Source organism: Oncorhynchus kisutch, linkage group LG2 (assembly GCF_002021735.2).
Source record: "Oncorhynchus kisutch isolate 150728-3 linkage group LG2, Okis_V2, whole genome shotgun sequence".
NCBI lineage: Eukaryota > Metazoa > Chordata > Actinopteri > Salmoniformes > Salmonidae > Oncorhynchus > Oncorhynchus kisutch.
Window position 1 is genome coordinate 26800058 of NC_034175.2, and position 17562 is coordinate 26817619.

Here is a 17562-nt window from a genome sequence, read left to right on the forward strand (position 1 = left end):
GGGTCTTTTGACATAATTGAGTTCACCGGTTGTTTTTTTCTTGTTAAGGACGAACCAAACAGTTGACTTGGGCATGCCCAGGGTTTTTGCAATGTTCCTGATTGATTGATTTTCATTTCTGAGCCTTATGACGGCCAGCTTCATTTGCATCAACACTGCGGTCTTCCTCATGTTCTCACACCCCAACAACAACCTCCAAAGGCAATAGCAAAGTCTAGAATCAATACTATTCATCAACAGCTCTCCTGCATTCACTAACGACACAAATGAATACACCTGCCTAACGACACACATCTGTGAAGCCAATTCAATAAATACTTGCAGTACCTTAAAATGGGGGGGACCATGTACAAAAGGTGCTGTCATTTCTAAACGGTTCATCCTATATGTATGAAAATACCCTCAAATTAAAGCGGACAGTTTGCACTTCACCATCATTGTCATTGTACCCTTTCAAGCTTAAATTGCTAGAGTACAGAACCAATATAACAAAAAAAATGTCACTGTCCAGTGAATGATGGTGCTCACTGTAAGTATAATACTTTAAAGTAATACTTATGTCGTTTTTGGGGGTATCTGTACTTTACTATTTATATTTTTGACAGCTTTTACCTTACTACAGAAAACAATGTACTTTTTACTCCAAACATTTTCCCTGACACCCAAAAGTACTAGTTATATTTTGAAAGCTTAGCAGGACAGGACAGTGGTCAAATTCATACACTTAAGTATACTTTAGCAATTACATTTACTTCTGATACCTAAGTACAGTATATTTAAAACCAAATACTTTGTCTTTTACTCAAGTATTATTTTACTGGGTGACATTTTTTATTAAGGTATTTTTTACTTAATTATGACAATTGTGTAATTTTTCCACCACTGTACAGAACAATGCTTTTAAGCTTAAGTATATGCATACCACAATAGAATTACTAAACTAAAGTATTAGTGCCTACCACAAAAAACAATGGCTTAAACTGAAGTCATATGAATCTTATTTGCACTCACTGTATATAGACTTTTTCTTTTTTTCTACTGTATTATTGACTGTATGTTTGTTTATTCCATGTGTAACTCTGTGTTGTTGTATGTGTCGAACTATGCTTTATCTTGGCCAGGTCGCAGTTGCAAATGAGAACTTGTTCTCAACTAGCTTACCTGGTTAAATAAAGGTGAAATATCTATATTTTTTAAATGGAGCCATTTTTCATGAAAAACAGAGTATATCAGATGCTGCTACCAATAAATTGGTTTATAGCCTTTCGTGTGAATATCTATACTGTGCCTACAGGTACACACAATGTAATCTTATGTGTTATGCTGAAAATAGTGATATGTTCTGTATGCTGTGTCATCAGAGTTAGCTTCCATAGTTTTTTTCATGGTGAGTCATCTTTTGAGTCTTAACTGTGTGTGTCCTGTGAGGTCTGTGTACTGCAGGTTGTTTATTTTGCATCTAGATAATTCCATGGTCAGTGTGATTTACCTGGATATTGAAATGTAGTTGACAAGATTACCTTTTTAAAGCCCATTTATTTACATTAAAGTGGTATCATCAAAACATACACCAGATTCCACTCACCATGCCACTCAACACAAAAAAATATGTTAATGAGCAAAACCAACCAGTTAGTTTTGATTAAATATCTTGTTACCACTTAAATCTGCATTTAACAAAACAAGTTTTGCAGAGCAGATTCATGTCCTATTCTCTTCTTCTTACAATAATGTTTTTCCCCCAAAAATATTATTACCAAGTTAATAAAACACGCAAAGCAAAAATTTATTTTATAAGATATGAAAAATAGGATGAAAAATGAAAACGAAGATTTACAGAAGTAAAACACTTCCTAGAAGCAGAACAGAAAACAAACATACTAGGTATGGAAAACATACCAATACTGGTTGAAAAGCGACATATGACAAAGCTTCAAAATCATTTTTGCAAAGGAAATATGTCAAATGTCTTGAAATGTATTCATCCTATAAAATATGTACATTCATTCAATGTATTGTCGTATCAGATCAGATATTGCAATGTCATCTCAGCAACTATTTACTTTGGTTCTGACTGATGTTACATTGATGTTGCTTACAGAAAATTAAGATTACATTGCATTTCATCTTCATGGCGCTGACCATGTGAAAGCCCATAAAAATAGTCATGTGTAAGAGGTGTAATCCAAAATAGGGGGATTATGATCAATATTCAAGTACGAACGTTGGACAAAACAAAAAAATTCATGGAGTTTGTTCCTAGTATGGTATCCCAGGGAGACTTCAGGGGTCACAAGCCTCAACTGTCTTCAAAAATGAGGGAGGTGCAATGGAAGCAAGGTACTCAATGGCAGATCTAAAAACAAAAGAAAAATTATAATTTGAGACAACAAAACCAACAGTAAAAAAATATATTTAAAAAATCTGAAATAATTGTAATGCAAACAAATAAATACATTCCAAATGTATTTGATGGTGTAATGCTTTACATGGTGGATGATGAATTTACCTGAATTTCTGGATGGTGAAGCTGTTGAATTGGGATATCGTCCCTGTTAAGAGACTCATCAGCCATGCCCATCTGAGTATCTGCAAATCCCCATCGAATTCTGATGGAATGAGACATCTGCCAAAAAAAAGGGAATCAATCATCTTAAAATACTGAGGTGAAAAAGGCATGATCATAATCATCCAACTGATAAAAATGTTTGATAGCGCTTTCTTCCAAACTAGAATTGAAATGCTAGCGATAAAGGGGGAAGAGAAAAAACAGAATCAGAGGAGAGTAGAGAAGGTGTATGGCTGTGATGAAAGGGATAAAAGGAAAGTATATTAAAAAACTACATTACTAAAATGACAAAATCAGTAAACTGATTTCAACTTACAAGAACCAAAGCAACATCCAGGATGCAGATCTTTGCCTCTAATGTCAGAGGAAGCATGGTGAAGCCTGACATCTTCTGAGGACAGTCTACCAGGAACACTTGACAAGAGGTACATGGTGGGTATAGTAGTCCGTAATGATGAGTATAATAGTTCATAACTTTGGAGTGGGCGATTAAAGAATAAGGTGATGACTTGGTACATGGGCCTGTCCACTGAGCAGAAAGGGCAATGTTGTCTGGGATGTAGGACACGGAAGCAGTTCATTAAACTTTGAATGTTGCAGTCGTCGTCCACTGTTTAAGTAGTGTTTTTTAAATTCTGCTCTGCGACTATTTGTTTTACTGTGCTAGATAACTAATTTCACTTAAAAAATTTTTTTTTTAACTTGGGGTCAAACTCTATACAGACATTCAGAAATATGAAGACATCTAAAAGTGTCACTATAATATCTATGTTGGCATATTTCATAGGATATTGGCAAACAGTTAAAAGAAAGAGGACAAAAATATTCTTAAGTTCAAAAAGAAAAAGAAAACTGGAAAAATATATCTGTTCGAAGTACATATATTCGTTTCGGAAAGCTTAAGTATACAAGTTGTGTTAATGCGAACTATAAAATCAGTTGTGATCACTTTATATGAAGTAAAAACTAAATCCGATACTTTGCACTTAAAATATAAATTGACTTACTAATCAATAAAAATTGCAATAAAATGGAACAAAACATTAAATTGATCTAATAGTTATAAGAAATTAAGGCTGGAGAGATAAGGCATTGTTTTGGACATCTATATGAGGACCTGCATTTAATTACTTCCAGCCATTTCCGAATGTGACCACATGAGCAGAATAAATTAATTATTTGTTTTTCAAATGTCAATTTCTTTTCCTATAAATTATGCGACTGTGGTATGCATTGGTATCATCATTGGGAAGGCTCGTTGTTCTTCTGAGCTGCATGGCCTGATCATTGCTAGAGCCATAAGGGCTTGGGCTAGCTCATCCATGTTGAGTCCATTATGAGGTCCTGCATCATATCTGCGGCCACCGAAACTGCTGGAGCTGGTGAAGGAGGAGGATGAGAAGTTCATACTGAAACCGGAACCTGTGGCATCAAAGCTGCCTCTTCTGGATCCTGTTCTGGATCCAGTCCTGGACCCGGACCGGGAGCCAGCGGCAGACCCGGAATTGCTGGCATTGTATGGGCTATACAGCCCTTTGCTTGACTGTGAGGAGGCCTCCAGCAGTCGCAGGCCAGATCCTTCCTCAACCATGCTTCTGTCCATGGCATCTTTGTAAGAGATTTTTAGTTTGGTTTTGGGACATGTCAGGTATTTGGAGTAAGCGCTCACATCTCTCAGCTTCTGAGCAGTGCGAGCATCAATTGTGCCCTTTCTGATGGATTCGTCCAGTGAGACTCTACCCTCAACATCCGGTTCAATCAGCCCCCCCGTAAGGTATTGGACTTCCAGAAAACGTTGCCCAGCTTCATAATACAGCCAGCCTTTCTTTAGAGCTTGGGAGGCAGACATCTTCACTTTGGTTCTTGGGTCCTCAAATCCATTGAAAGCTTTGTGAGCCAGGGTGATACGGTCCACCATCACCTTGTCCACAAGCCCTTTCTCGGTTGCCTCAGTAACAGCGAATCGTTCACCAGTAGTTGGGTCAATTATGCCCCCTGTGCAGGCTTGTGCCTCAAGTAGTCTTTGGCCTGTTATATTGTCCACAAGGTTCCTGTGCATGGCCTCTGTGACTGACACCTTCTCCAAAGTGTCTGTATCCAGGATTCCGGCTACAGGCCCAGTCTCCTCCGTGGGGTCATTCCACATGATTGCAGGGGGTCTAATGGAGGGTATGGGGCTCATGGGATTGTATGATGATGAGGTGGAACCAGAGGTGGAACCAAAAGAGGATGACCGGGAGCGGAAGCCACCCATGTTTCCAGACAGCATGTCAGCAAACTCAGTGATGGACAGGTTTCCGGAGCGGTAGGTACTAAGTGAAGTCTGGTCGATGAGGCCTCGTGCGAGGGCGTCATCAATGTCATACTGTCTTCCTGAACGTCTGTCGATGATCATTGACTTGACAACGCCATCAGAGGATGTCTGTGTGATCTCTTCCCACTCACACTCCTGCTCAGAAAGCTCCAGGTAGGTCTGATGGTCAATGAGCTGCTTTCTAAATGCCTCATAGACAGTCATCTCTTTGCCTGACTCTGGGTCCACGATGACCACTCGGCGTTTGCGGACAGAGGATTTGGAGGAGGTCTTTCTCTCGCGCTTCTTCTCCTTCAGGAGCAGGAGGACAAGGCCAGTAGCTGGGTCAGTGATGCACCTCTCCATTAGCCCGAGGTAGGTCAGGTTCTCCTCAGTGTTGGGATCGAAGAAACCCTTGGTGTCATCTGATGGATCAGTGAGAATCTCATTCATCTCCTCGTCGAAGAGGCCACGGTTGTAGGCCACCTCCACTGGCAAGCGATGACTCTCCTCTGGGTCAATGATTCCGCCAGTGGCAATCTGAGCCTCAAGGAGACGTATTCCATGGTCTTTTAAGATGAGCCCCTTCTTCATGGCCTGGAACAGAGAGATTGTCTTTCCGGAATAGGGGTCTCTGTAACCTGTCACAGCACGCTCAGCAGAGAGAAGCTTGTCTTTGAATTCTGGCCCCACTATTCCCATCTTGATAGATTCATTGACAGTAAGTTTGAGATTTTTGATTGGGTCAATTACATAGCCTGTGGCAGCCTGAGCCTCCAGCAGTTCAAAGGCAGTTCCTGGCCTGATCATGTTCTTTTTCATGGCTTGGTAGACTGATAGACGGTCATTAGTTCCCTCTACATAAACACCAGCGATACAGCTTGTGCCCTCAAGGTATTTTTGGAGTCTACGGCTAACCTCTTCCACTGAAATCAGACCTTCATTCAGCTCATTGACCGTCTGTTGGTCGATGATCTGAGAGCGTAACATCTCCTCTATGGTGATCTGTTTTCTAAGACCTTTGAACGTCAGTCTCTTGTCTCCCAGTGACAGCAAGCGCATCCCATTGGTAGGGTCAATCTTGCATCTCCTGAGTAATTGGGCATAAGAAAGTTTCTCCTCAGTGACAGGGTCAACAAATCCCTTTACGTCATCAGCAAGCCTTTCATTTGTTTCCTTGTTGATGTATCCTCTCTGTGTGGCAATGTCCGCTGGGAGGTGGAAGTAGAATTCAGGATCCATAATGCCTCCTGTGGCAGTCTGAGCCTCCAACATTTTCAGAGCATAATCCTCCAGAACAAGGTCCTTTTTCATTGCTTGGAAGAGAGATATTATTTTGCCACTGTAAGGGTCCTTGTAGCCTGTGACTGCTCTCTCAGCTGACAGAAGTCTGTCATGGATCTCAGGGCCGACCACACCCTTGCGGACAGCCTCATCAACAGTGAGTGTCTCGTTTCTCACAGGATCAATTATGAATCCTGTTGCTGCTTGTGCTTCCAAGAGACTAAGGGCAATTTCAGGCTTCAAGAACCCTCTCTTCATCGCTGAATAAATGCTCATCCTGGAAGTGGAGTCAGATATGACACCAGCAACGCAGCCTGTGCCAAAGAGATACTGCTTCACACTCTGCATCTCCATAATGTCTCGGATGTTTCTTTTGTCTTGCTTCAGCAGGTTGAATGTCTCCAGGTCAATGATACGGGAATTGTAGAGCTCCTCGATAGTGACCCTACGTCTGATTGTGTTGCAGGACTTAACAGTTTCACCTCGGATGATCTCTCTCTGCTCCATAATCTCAATAATGATGATGATCATGCGCTCTTTAGTGATACTGCCAGAACGATACTCCTCCATCAGCTTCTTTCTCTCTTGCTCAGGAAGTAGATTTGAGTTCATGATGTCCCAGAGACTTTTTGACCCTCCAGCAAGGGACTCAAGTGAACTGGGGAGGTCAATTTGTGTTGTGGCCAGGTCATTCTGCGTCTGTTCCTCCGTGTAGAGGTATGTCTTCTCCACCACAATAGGGGCCTGTGGCTTGGAAAGTGGTAAAAGGTTCATGCCTGAATCAGGATCTCTAGTGCACTTCTCTTTCAGCTGTTTGTATGTTACTTTATCATCTGAATTGGGGTCTGAGAAAGCTTTGTTATCGTCAGATGGATTAGAGAAGCTGTGTGTCATTTCTTTGCTGAAAAAGCTCTTCTGATAGGCAACGTCAATAGGAACGCGGTGGCTGTTCACAGGATCAATGATTCCTCCTGAACTCAGTTGGGCCTCCAAGAGTGGCATGACATGCTCTTTAATAATTAGATCTTTTTCCATTGCTTGGAAGAGAGAGATTGTTTTGCCCGTGAAGGGATCTTTGTAACCAGTGACTGCTTTTTCAGCAGCAAGCAGTTTCTCATGTAGCTCAGGGCCGACAATGCCTGCTTTAACTGCATCATCCACTGACAGGTACTGGTTCTTCACTGGATCTATAATGAACCCTGTGGCAGCTTGGGCCTCTAGAAGTGACAGGCCTGTGTTGTGTCTCAGAAGATTTTTCTTCATAGCTTGATAGATGCTGATCTTCTCCTTTGTTGGTTCAAGGTAGACACCAGCAATACTGTCAGAGCCCTGCAGGTACTTGCTTACATTGACATTTTCGCTGACCTGTGTAGGTGTCTTTTTGCCTTGTTGGAGCATGTCAAACGTAGCTTTGTCAATGATTTTGGAATCAAACAGTGACTTGGCAGAGACAGGTGCTCTAAGCCCTTTGAAGCTGTCTTGCTCTTGTTTCTTAGCCTCTTTCTCGTTTACAATGGTGATCACAATCGTGACGATCTTTTCTATTGTAATCTTTCCAGACCTATACTGCCTCATCAGGTCAATTCTCTGTTCCTCTGTAATATATTCAGAGTGGATCATTTCCCAGATAGTGAGTTTCTTCCCTTTGAATGGACCAGACTGCAGCTCCATTGTTGCTTGGCTCATGGCCTCTTTGGTTTGGACGTCTGTGTATGTATGCTCTTCCTTCGCATTGATTGCTTGCTCAGACAGAGGAAGAAGCTGAAGGCCAGATTTATTGTCAGTGACACATCTCTTGTATAGCTGTGAGTATGTGACATTTTCCTGTGTGTTGGGGTCAAAGTAGCCTTTAACATCATCAGTTGGATTATTCAGAATACGCTTCATTTCATCATCAAAGAAGCCTCGTTTACAGGCAACATCATGTGGGATGCGGTGGCTTTTCACTGGATCAATGATGCCTCCTGTTGCAAGCTGCGCATCTAGGAGTCTGATGCCCTGATCTTTTGGAATGAGTTCTTTCCTCATTGCTTCGAACAAAGACACAGTCTTTCCTGTGTAAGGATCTTTGTAGCCTGTAACACCTCTTTCAGCTGACAGTAGTTTTTCATGCAGCTCGGGACCAATGACAGTTGCTTTCACAGCTTCATCGACAGTGAACTTCTGATTCTTTATAGGATCAACAACAAATCCTGTTCCTGCTTGTGCTTCCAGCAGAGTTAAAGCAGGCCCTACCCTCATCATATCCTTCTTCATGGCTTGATAGAAAGACATAGTCTCCTTAGTTGAGTCAATAACTACACCTGCAATGCAGTTTGTACCCTTCAAGGATTTGTGAACAGGCTCCATTTCAGACACCTCTTTGATTGTTTTATTGCCTGTGTGCAGCTTGTTGTAGAGGTCTTTGTCGATTATCTTGGACTCCAGTAGTTCAGTAGCAAGGACAGGTCCCCTCAGACCCTCAAAAGCGATTTCATTCTTTTTTTCCTTTTCCTCTGCCATGGTGATAACAATCTTGATGATTTTTTCCACTGTGATCTTTCCTGTCTTGTACTGACGAATAAGATCCTTTCTCTGGTCCTCGGTAAAGTACTCCGAATTGATGATTTCCCAGATAGTTACAGTCTTTCCTTTGAATTTTCCGAATGGCACAGAGACGGTCGTCTTGCTGAACATATCCTTGGTCTCCTCCTCTGTGTAGGTTGACGTGCTCAGAGCAGCCTTGTCAGTGATGGGCAGGAGCAGCAGTCCTGTCTCCGGATCTGTGCTGCATCTCTGCATTAGCTGATGGTATGTTAAGTTCTCCTGGGTGTTAGGATCAAAGAATCCCTTGGTGTCATCCGAAGGGTCCTCCAGTATCTTGTTCATCTCAGCATCAAACTGCCCCTGTTTGTATGCAGTCTCGATGGGCACACGGTGGCTGTTTATGGGATCAATGAGTCCACCAGTAGCTATCTGAGCCTCAAGCTGCCTAATGGCATGGTCTCTGTCAATCAAGCCCTTCTTCATAGCTTCAAAGAGTGAGATCTTGTTACTGGTGTAAGGGTCTTTGTAACCAATGACAGCTCTCTCAGCAGACAGCATTTTGTTGTGCAGCTCAGGTCCGATCAGGCCTTCCTTCACAGCCTCACTGACCGAGAGTTTCTTGTTTCTAACTGGGTCGACTACATAGCCAGAGGCTGCCTGTGCCTCCAGGAGGATCAAAGCACAACCAGGAGTCAGTTTCTTTTCTTTCATAGCTTGATATATTGCCATTTTCTGATTAGACTGTGTCAAGACACCCCCTATACAGTTCTTGCCCTGCAGAATTGTTCTTAACTTATCAGTCTGGCTGAGGTCTTGCACGGTAGCTTTGCCATTCTTCAGCTTATCAAAGTCCTTTTTCGTCAAAAGGCCAACTTCATAAAGTCTGCTTGCAGGTACTTTCTCGCGGATGCCATCAAAAGACAATGAATCCTTCTTACTGTCAACCTCATCCCCAACACTTTGGCCATTGATAACCTGCTTTGATGTCTCCACCATGGTCATATGGATCAGTTCATCCTCAGGCACATTGTCAGTCTGGATATCGATTTCTCTGGTGTGGGAGATTGGCTCTTTATGGGCGACCTCGAGCTGCTGCAGTTTCTCGCGAAGTTTCTTGTTCTCCTCGCCAAGCAGCTTTTCTTGTTCAAGTCGTTTCCTTTCAAGCTCCTGCATCTCTTTTTGCTTGTTGAGCATTTCTTTCTCAGCCTCTTTTTGTTTGTTGAGGGCAGCATCCATGGTAGCCTGAAGTTGATTCTTCTCCTCCTCCATTTGCTTCCTCTGCCGTTCCTGTTCTTCTTTGAGGGCCTTGGCCTTCTTGACCTCTTCCTCAAACTGGTTCTCCAGCTTCTTCTTCTCCTCTTCAATTTGTTTCTCTTTCTTCAACAGCGCCGCCTTCTCTGTGGTGAATGTCTGCTGGAGTACTGTCTTCTCGTGTTGGATTTGTTTCTGCTGAGCATTGACCATCTAATTGAGGAAAAGGGAAAACGAGAACATAATTAAGAACAATATGAGTTTCATTTATTTAAAAAAATACTCCGTAAAAAACTCAATCAATCCACATACTGTGCAATATAGCAAAGGAATTACTACATTTTAGTACAATACACTCCACTTATAAGAATCAGTCCCAAATAGTTAAAAAATATAGATATTAGATTGAATTATTCCTATGTTCCATAATAGTGTATACACTCTTCTCAGTAAGGGGAGAACATTATGGGGAACACCACCAATAATGAATCTACATTTTTGTCCTGGACAAACTGAAAATATCTGGAAGGGATATGATATTTTTAAGCTTAGTGTACCGTAATAGAAATATAACTCAAAACAATACAACTGTGTAAGTGGTTATTTTTAGGAAAGGAATAGATAAAGAAATGTAATTAAATCATTTAAGATAGTTCATTTTCAGAGAGAGGGTTAACAATGACATAAGCTGCACTACTATGCCATCTCTAACAATACCTCTTTAGAGTTATTCTGTAGGTCTTCAGCCTCCTTTTTCAGTTTGTCCTTCTCCTTTTCTAGTTCAGCGATGGCTTTGCGTAACTCATCAGCCTCTTTGTTGCTGCTCAGTCGCTGCACTTCAAGTTGCTCTACAACAGTCAATTTCTCTTTAGTTGCTAGCTCTGTCTGATGAAGACGGGCACTGATCTCATCTGCTTGCTTCTTGAATTTCTTGGCCTCATTCTCTGCTTTGGACTGAGCATCACTTAGTTGGGACACTTTGACTTTGAGGTTTTCAGCTTCGGCGGTGATCTCCAGCTGTCTCCTGCGCTCAGCTTCCAAGGATTTCTGGAAGCCCTCAGTCTCTTCATCAAGACGCTGCTGCATCAGTTGTTTATCCTCAAGCAGCTTCTGGGCCTGCTCTTGAGCCAGGTCCTTCTGTCTTTGGAGCATCTCAGCCTCTGCTTTCAGTTTACATGCTTCCTGAATGGCAAGCATCTTCTCCTTTAGCATCTTCTCTGCAAGTGCCCTCTGTTGAGAGAGGTCAGATTCAGCGATCTGTCTCATGTGTGCAGCCTCCTGGGCTTCCACACTGAGTCTGGCAGCTTCTTCTGCAAGCTTTTTCATGTTCTCAGCTTCCTCGGCCAGGAATTTCTGAGTGTTATCCTTGTCCTTTTTGATAAGACGCTGGTTCTCCTGCTCAATTCTGAGTTTCAGTTTGACCAGCTCCTCCATCTGAATCTTGACTTTGAATAACTCCTCTTCCACCTGGGCCTTCTGCTTGACCGCATCACCGACTTCGTCCTTTAAACGCTGCAGCTCCTCATCTAAGACAGATTTTTGCTTGTCAGTTTCATCCAGCTGAAGCCTGACCTTTGTGAGCTCTTTCTCTACCTGAGACTTTTGACTCACTGTTTTCTCTGCAAGTTTTTTGTGCTTTTCCATCTCAGCATCTGCTTGTTGTTTCTGTTTGATTGCATCAGCCTCAGCCTGCGCTCGCTTGGCAGCTTCGAACTCTGCCTCCTTTCTCAATTTCACGGCTTCCTCTTGAGCTTTGGCTTGGTTGGAAGCTTCGAGTTCAGCGACCTGTTTTTGGCGTTCTGCATCCTCAGCTTGTTGCCGGAGAAGAGCAGCCTCCTTCTCTGCCTTTTCCTTGGCAAGCTCCGCCTGTTTCGCAAGCATCTTGGCTTTCTCATACTCTTCCTTGAGCTGTTTCTGCGTGAGGTTGTCCTCCTTCTGTTGGACAAGGACACTCTGAACTTGCTGTTCTGCTGCATTGCATTTTTGTGCTGCTTGTTTGGCTACGAGGATCTGTCTTTCTGCTTCCTTGTCAGCATCCTCTTTCTGCTTTTTGGCTTCATCTGCTTTCTTTTTGAGGCGCTCCACTTCCTCCTGCGCATTTCTGCACTGTCTGCCTGCTTCTTCCTCTGCAGCAGTGATCTTTTTGACCTTTTCCTCTGCTTCACGCCTGCGTTTCTCCTCCTCCAGGGCAAGTTTCCTGTGTTTCTCAGCCTCTTTTTCAGCTTGGAGTTTACTCTGTTGTGTTTCCTCTGCAATGTTTTTCAGTTTATTCAACTCCAGCTCCAAATCAAGCTTGCCAGATGAGGCTTTCTCAAAGTTTAGCTTGAGAATGCGAATTTCCTCCTCAACCACTCGTCTCTGCTTGAGAGTTTCATCTACAAGTGTCTTTTGTCTTCCCAACTCATTCTCAGATGACTTCTTGAGCTGATTGATCTTTTCTTCAATATCTTGCTTGTGCTGGCTGGCTTGGTCCTCCAGAGCTTTCCTCTGGTAAGCTTCATCCTCAGCTTGTCGTCTGAGTCGCTCATTCTCAGCCTCTTTTTCTTTGAGGGCAATCTCTGCTTCAGTCTTCATGCGAGTTGCCTCGTTAATGGCAGCAAGCTTCTCTTTGAGGATCCTTTCAGCTTCAACTCTTTGACGAGCTGCTTCTTGCTCAGCAACTTGCCTTTGTCGCTTGGCTTCCTCAGCGATGGATCTAAGTTTGCCGGCCTCCTCAGCAAGGTCCCTCATTTTTGCAGCTTCAGATTCAAGGAGCTGTTTGCTCTTCTCAGTATTGGACATGCTCTCCTTTTCTGCCTTGGACTTTAGCTGCAGGAGTATATTCATTTCACTCCTCACTTTGGCCAGTTCATCTTCGAGCTGTTTCCTTTGCTGCTCAGCTGCACTGACTTCATTCTTCAGGCGGTACAGTTCGTCATCAAGCAGGGATCTCTGTTGCTCAGCATGGTCAAAGTCTGCCCTTAGCCGGATTAACTCCTGTTCTGCTGAGAGTTTCTGCTGAGCAGTTCCCTCAGCTATCCTCCTCTGCCTCTCCAGCTCTTGCTCTGCCATATCTTTCTGTTTGAGTGCCGACTCCTCAGCTTTAGCCCTCTTCCTGGCCTCACGCTCAGCATCCTCCTTCTGTTTCTCGGCATCCTCCTGGGCACGACTCTTTTTGTGAGCTTCTTCCTCAGCCTGGAGCCTTAAGCGGAGTGCCTCATTGGCCTTCTGCCTCCATTTCTCTAACTCCTTCTCCGCCTCCTCCCGGGCCATATCAGCCTCTTCCTGTTGCTTCTTGAGACGAGCTGCCTCCTCCTGCAGCTGGATGACTGTGACATGCTCTAGTTTGAGTGATTCCTCCAGCTTTGATGTCTTTTCAACATAGGACATGCGTTTGCTCTGGAGTTCGGTGGCAGCACTCTTCTGTGCCACCTCCTGGGCAACCTTGATCTGCTTCTCCTTCTCCACTTCAGCTTGCTTCATGCGTCTCTCCGCCTCCTCCGCCTGCATCTTCAGCTTCTCAAGGTCTTCCAGAGCCTTCTGCTTCTGCCTGGCTGCCTCCTTCTCAGCCTCAGACTTTAACTTGAGCTCTTCCTCTGCCTTGCGTTTTTTCTGGGTCTCCTCGTTGACCTGTTTGCGGAGCTTCTCAGCCTCCTCCTGTGCAAGCTTCCTCAGCCTCTCGGCTTCAGATGCTTTTTCCCGGAGCTGCTTGAGCTCATCCTCAGCTGTAAACTTCTGTTTGACAGTGGTCTCCAGCTGGATCCTGATGATACGGATTTCCTCCTCAATCTTGACTCTGCTCTGATTGGCTTCTTCTACCTGTTGACTCTTGGACTTGATCTGCTGCTCGGAGAGATTTTTGAGCTCATGTAGTTCCAGCTGGATATTGTGCTTTTGCTTTTCTGCATCTACAGACACAACTTGTCTCCTGCTGACTTCCTCCTGCATCATGAGCTTCAGCTCTTGAGCTTCCTGCTCGGCCTTGGCAATGGCCTTTGCATGAGATTCAGCTAGCTGCTTCTGTTTGTTTAACTCAGCCTGCATCTCTGCCATTTTTTTCCTGTCTTCCGCTTTCATTTTCTCAGCAGCTTTCTGTATTAGTGGAAGCAAATGGTAAAGAAAATATTAAAAATTAAGCATGACAGGTTAAATGTTAATAGGTAGCTTAAAGATAGATATATGTTCAGATGTAAATTCATTCAGGAGGATGCTGTTAAAGCAAGATATCTTTGACAAAGACAATTCAAGGTAGAAACAAGTAAGATGGAAAATGGTTATGTAACAATTAATGTATGGAGACAAGACATCACAACACAACAAAGTGAGGAACTCATGTGGCATGCAACTGTATATTTTTACATATCGGTGTCCTTAAGGCAATTATTTTGTGATAAACCATTTTGCATAAGTGAAATATTATTTTCAATCTTTTTTTTTAAATAATCTATTTTCAGCTTGAAATTACTCAAAGTTGTTATTCAAAAATGACATCACAATCAACCAGCAACTAGTTAGTTGAAATGAATCTATTCACACGGTTAAACAACCTGTTATGATTTATTGCACAACAATGCAATGTATTCCTTAGAATACAGAATATGTGCAAAGGGGAAAGCAGGGATAGTACAAGGATTATCTGAAAATGTAATAAAGAACATAGCACTTAAAGCCCATGCGAACACAGAATAAACGAGACACGGAAACAAGTGAATGTAAGGTAAATATGAAAATGTTTGACAGTTTAGGTGATGAATTGAAGCCTGAGGGCATGGAAGGTAAGGCACATAATGAGAGAATAGTGACTGGAGCGTAGTGTATTATTTACCTCTTTTAGTGCCCAAACAAGATAAGCATTCATCATGACAAAGCACTGGCAAGCAGTTAAGAGAAGCAAAGAAACAAACAAAACATTAGGGTTAGAAAAGAACGGGAGACGGGAAAGTGTGTGTTCATCTGAAAAAAGGAAAGTTGAAGGACATGGCAGTCGGCCTGAAGCATACAGTGGGAGAGCTTAGATTGACATCTAAGAAAGAGTGGCCAATGAGAAAAATTAGACATAGTGAAAGAAAGAACGCCCTTTAAAAAAAAAATATTACGGCACAACTCAATAAATGACATGAAAATGAATAGGCCAGAATACAAAATGTGTAAACCCCTATGAGTTGCTTCTCCTAACCCACTGGAATTTCCTCTCGTGGTCTCTTAATCGTTTGAGGATGCTCTCTTTCTTTTGCTTCAGACTGAACATAAACGTTTCATCAATTCATTGAATTTTGTGACAAGGCCACTACTGCTTATCAAAACCGTATGCAATTGTCATTGGTGTTCATATAATAGATCAGTATCTACTTGGCCCTGGATATTTTAAGGCACCATAAGAAATGATTATGACACTCTAGCCATATTCTAATTGATAGTCCCTGTTTCCCATCTGAGAACCATGACACTTAGCACTAGGCTGATTTTTGGTAGAGCGTTCGCATATTTGCCGAATAGCACCGCATGGCCATCATTCTAAGAGATAGGACCTCCTGTCTGCTAGGTGCCCTAACATCCTGTGGCTACAGCACAGCATGCCAATGCCAACGTTCCAAACCATACATTACCTCAAAATTAAAGAATATCATCCATACATTAATGTGTGTGTATGCATTTGTGCGTGCAAAAGAGTGGTCATGCATTTGTTTTTCATTGGTTGTCAATGGGTTAGGGTTCGGATTTCCCAGTGTGTTGTCACGCACCTCCTCGTCCTCCAGGCGGCGCTGTGTGTCGGTGATAAACTTGATGTACTGACTGGTCAGAGTCATCAGCTCGCTGTAGCGGGTTCTTAGCGTCACGTACTAATGGAGAAGAAATGAAACAGGAAACCTTTGATTAGGTGCGGGGTTTTGTCTTAAACTACTGATCTAAAACTTTTCTCCTAGCATTGCAAATGGTTGTCAGAGAATGACAATCTGCAGTCAGATTACACAAGTGGCACAGACCTCTTGAATGATGTTATCTGAGGCCGAATCCATTTTGGTTTTCTTCAGGGGTGAGAGAGGGTCCACCTGTGCTTTGTAGGCCACCAACTGGAGTTCATAATCCTAATAAAAAGAAACAAGATGTTTCAACACTAAACCTTTTATGAAATGAAGACATTTAAATAAAGCTGGATGTGAATGTAATAATATGGTTTCCTCACTAATGTTGTGCATGCTTACCTTAATAGTGTCGATATATGCCTTAGCATATTTCTGACACTCGTCAACTTTCTCTTTGTTTTGCTCAATCTCTTCCAGAAGTTTCTATGTCGGGGGAAATAATCAGAATTAGTCTGGATGGGATTTCACGGTGTGCCTGTGTATGTTCAATGATGAGAACTACACAACACAAACCTTTATAACATTCATCATCTCAGAAGTAGTATACAAAATAAGTCGAAAAAAAGGTGTCAATGATTTATTTTCACAAAGTTCCAGAATGTTCAGTTGATCAGCTAAGCACCCGGAGCAATGCAGTGATGTAACGGACCCCTAATATTCCCCCATCAGTACCTTCTCCTGGGCCAGTTGCTCCTTCAGAGTCTTGCTGTCGCTGATGGACACGGCCTGGATCTTCTCCTGCCTCTGCTTGGCCTCACCGATCCACTGGATGAGCCAGTCGTAGCTCTCTCTGTAGTAACCCAGCTGGCGACCCAGCTGCTCCAGCTCCCGCTGGCGCAGGTCCATCTGGGAGAACACAGCCTGCCAGCGGTCCTGGAGACCGGACAGGAGATGACGGTAGTGGTCCAACTCAGCGTCACGCTCACTGTGCACACGAGACATCTTCTCGCTCACGGCTGCTGCCTTTCCGAGCTCGCCCTCCAGAGAATCGAATGCAGGCTTTTCACCCTCCGCTTCAGCGCGCATTTTCTACAGGGAAGGAGACGGCAGGGAAGAGCAACAGTTAGATTGTTAAATAAGCTGTCAATAAGTGCAGCTTACGTCAACAACAAAAAATCGTTGAAAAAGTTCAATTTTTTTCACAGAACAAGTTATGCATGTCTTGTTTCATCGCGTAAACAGTTTCTCTCTCTTTGTAAACCTGCCTTGTTTCCATGTTCATAATCCAATGATACATATATAAAACGCAAAAATACACGAGCGTTGGCTGTCAACAAACCCGTAATGAATCCCACACAGTTCATTAATGTCCCAAATGCGCATGTGTTTTTAATGTAATAAACATCACAACCTATCTACTGAGTAGCGTTTATGCAAAAGCCTCTCCAGCTCCCTGGCTTGGAAAATGCGGACCAACTGTGTCATACAAAGAGGAGGTAAGTGTTCAGAGAACGGAGAACAAAAGCCTGGTTGTTCAGTGGAAACCTAACACGAGAAAAAAGGCTGAGGCTGTGCCCAGAGCTGCCCAGTCAGTTCACCTTGAGCTGGGTGCGGTACATCTCCACCTCCTTGACGTCATTGGGCACCGTTTGGACCTCGCGCAGTCGCTGCTCGTACTTCTTCAGAACGCCCTCGGCCCCCTGCGTGTTGCGGATGACCACGTCCACCGTCTTCAGCCTGAGGCAAGGAAGAGGAAATGTCAGTGGAGGAGGGATGGGGAGGGAAGTGGCGTGAGAGATTTAATGCTGCTTAAATAGAATGTTGTATTTTTCACTTGCTTGTTTGTTGCTTTTGTC

The 17562-nt window shown here is 43.1% G+C and overlaps 1 protein-coding gene across 16 annotated transcripts in view; it reads right to left on the bottom strand.

Annotated features, from left to right (window-relative positions):
- Window positions 1–1516: 1516 nt before the first annotated feature.
- Window positions 1517–17562, bottom strand: part of LOC109864489 (plectin) — a 176979-nt gene continuing 160933 nt past the window's right edge. For 12 of the 16 annotated variants that reach the window (XM_031792175.1, XM_031792137.1, XM_031792144.1 and 9 more), the window contains 9 exons: window positions 17305–17443; window positions 16439–16795; window positions 16106–16189; window positions 15887–15988; window positions 15644–15742; window positions 10641–13994; window positions 2886–10136; window positions 2510–2626; window positions 1691–2356 (listed from right to left, as the gene is read on the bottom strand). In XM_031792175.1, coding sequence (XP_031648035.1) covers window positions 3783–10136; window positions 10641–13994; window positions 15644–15742; window positions 15887–15988; window positions 16106–16189; window positions 16439–16795; window positions 17305–17443 — 10489 coding nt within the window. In that variant the 3' untranslated portion in view covers window positions 1691–2356; window positions 2510–2626; window positions 2886–3782. Of the gene's footprint in view, window positions 2357–2509; window positions 2627–2885; window positions 10137–10640; window positions 13995–15643; window positions 15743–15886; window positions 15989–16105; window positions 16190–16438; window positions 16796–17304; window positions 17444–17562 lie in introns of all 16 variants that reach the window. The other 4 variants (XM_031792186.1, XM_031792194.1, XM_031792196.1 and 1 more) reach the window with 2 other exon arrangements.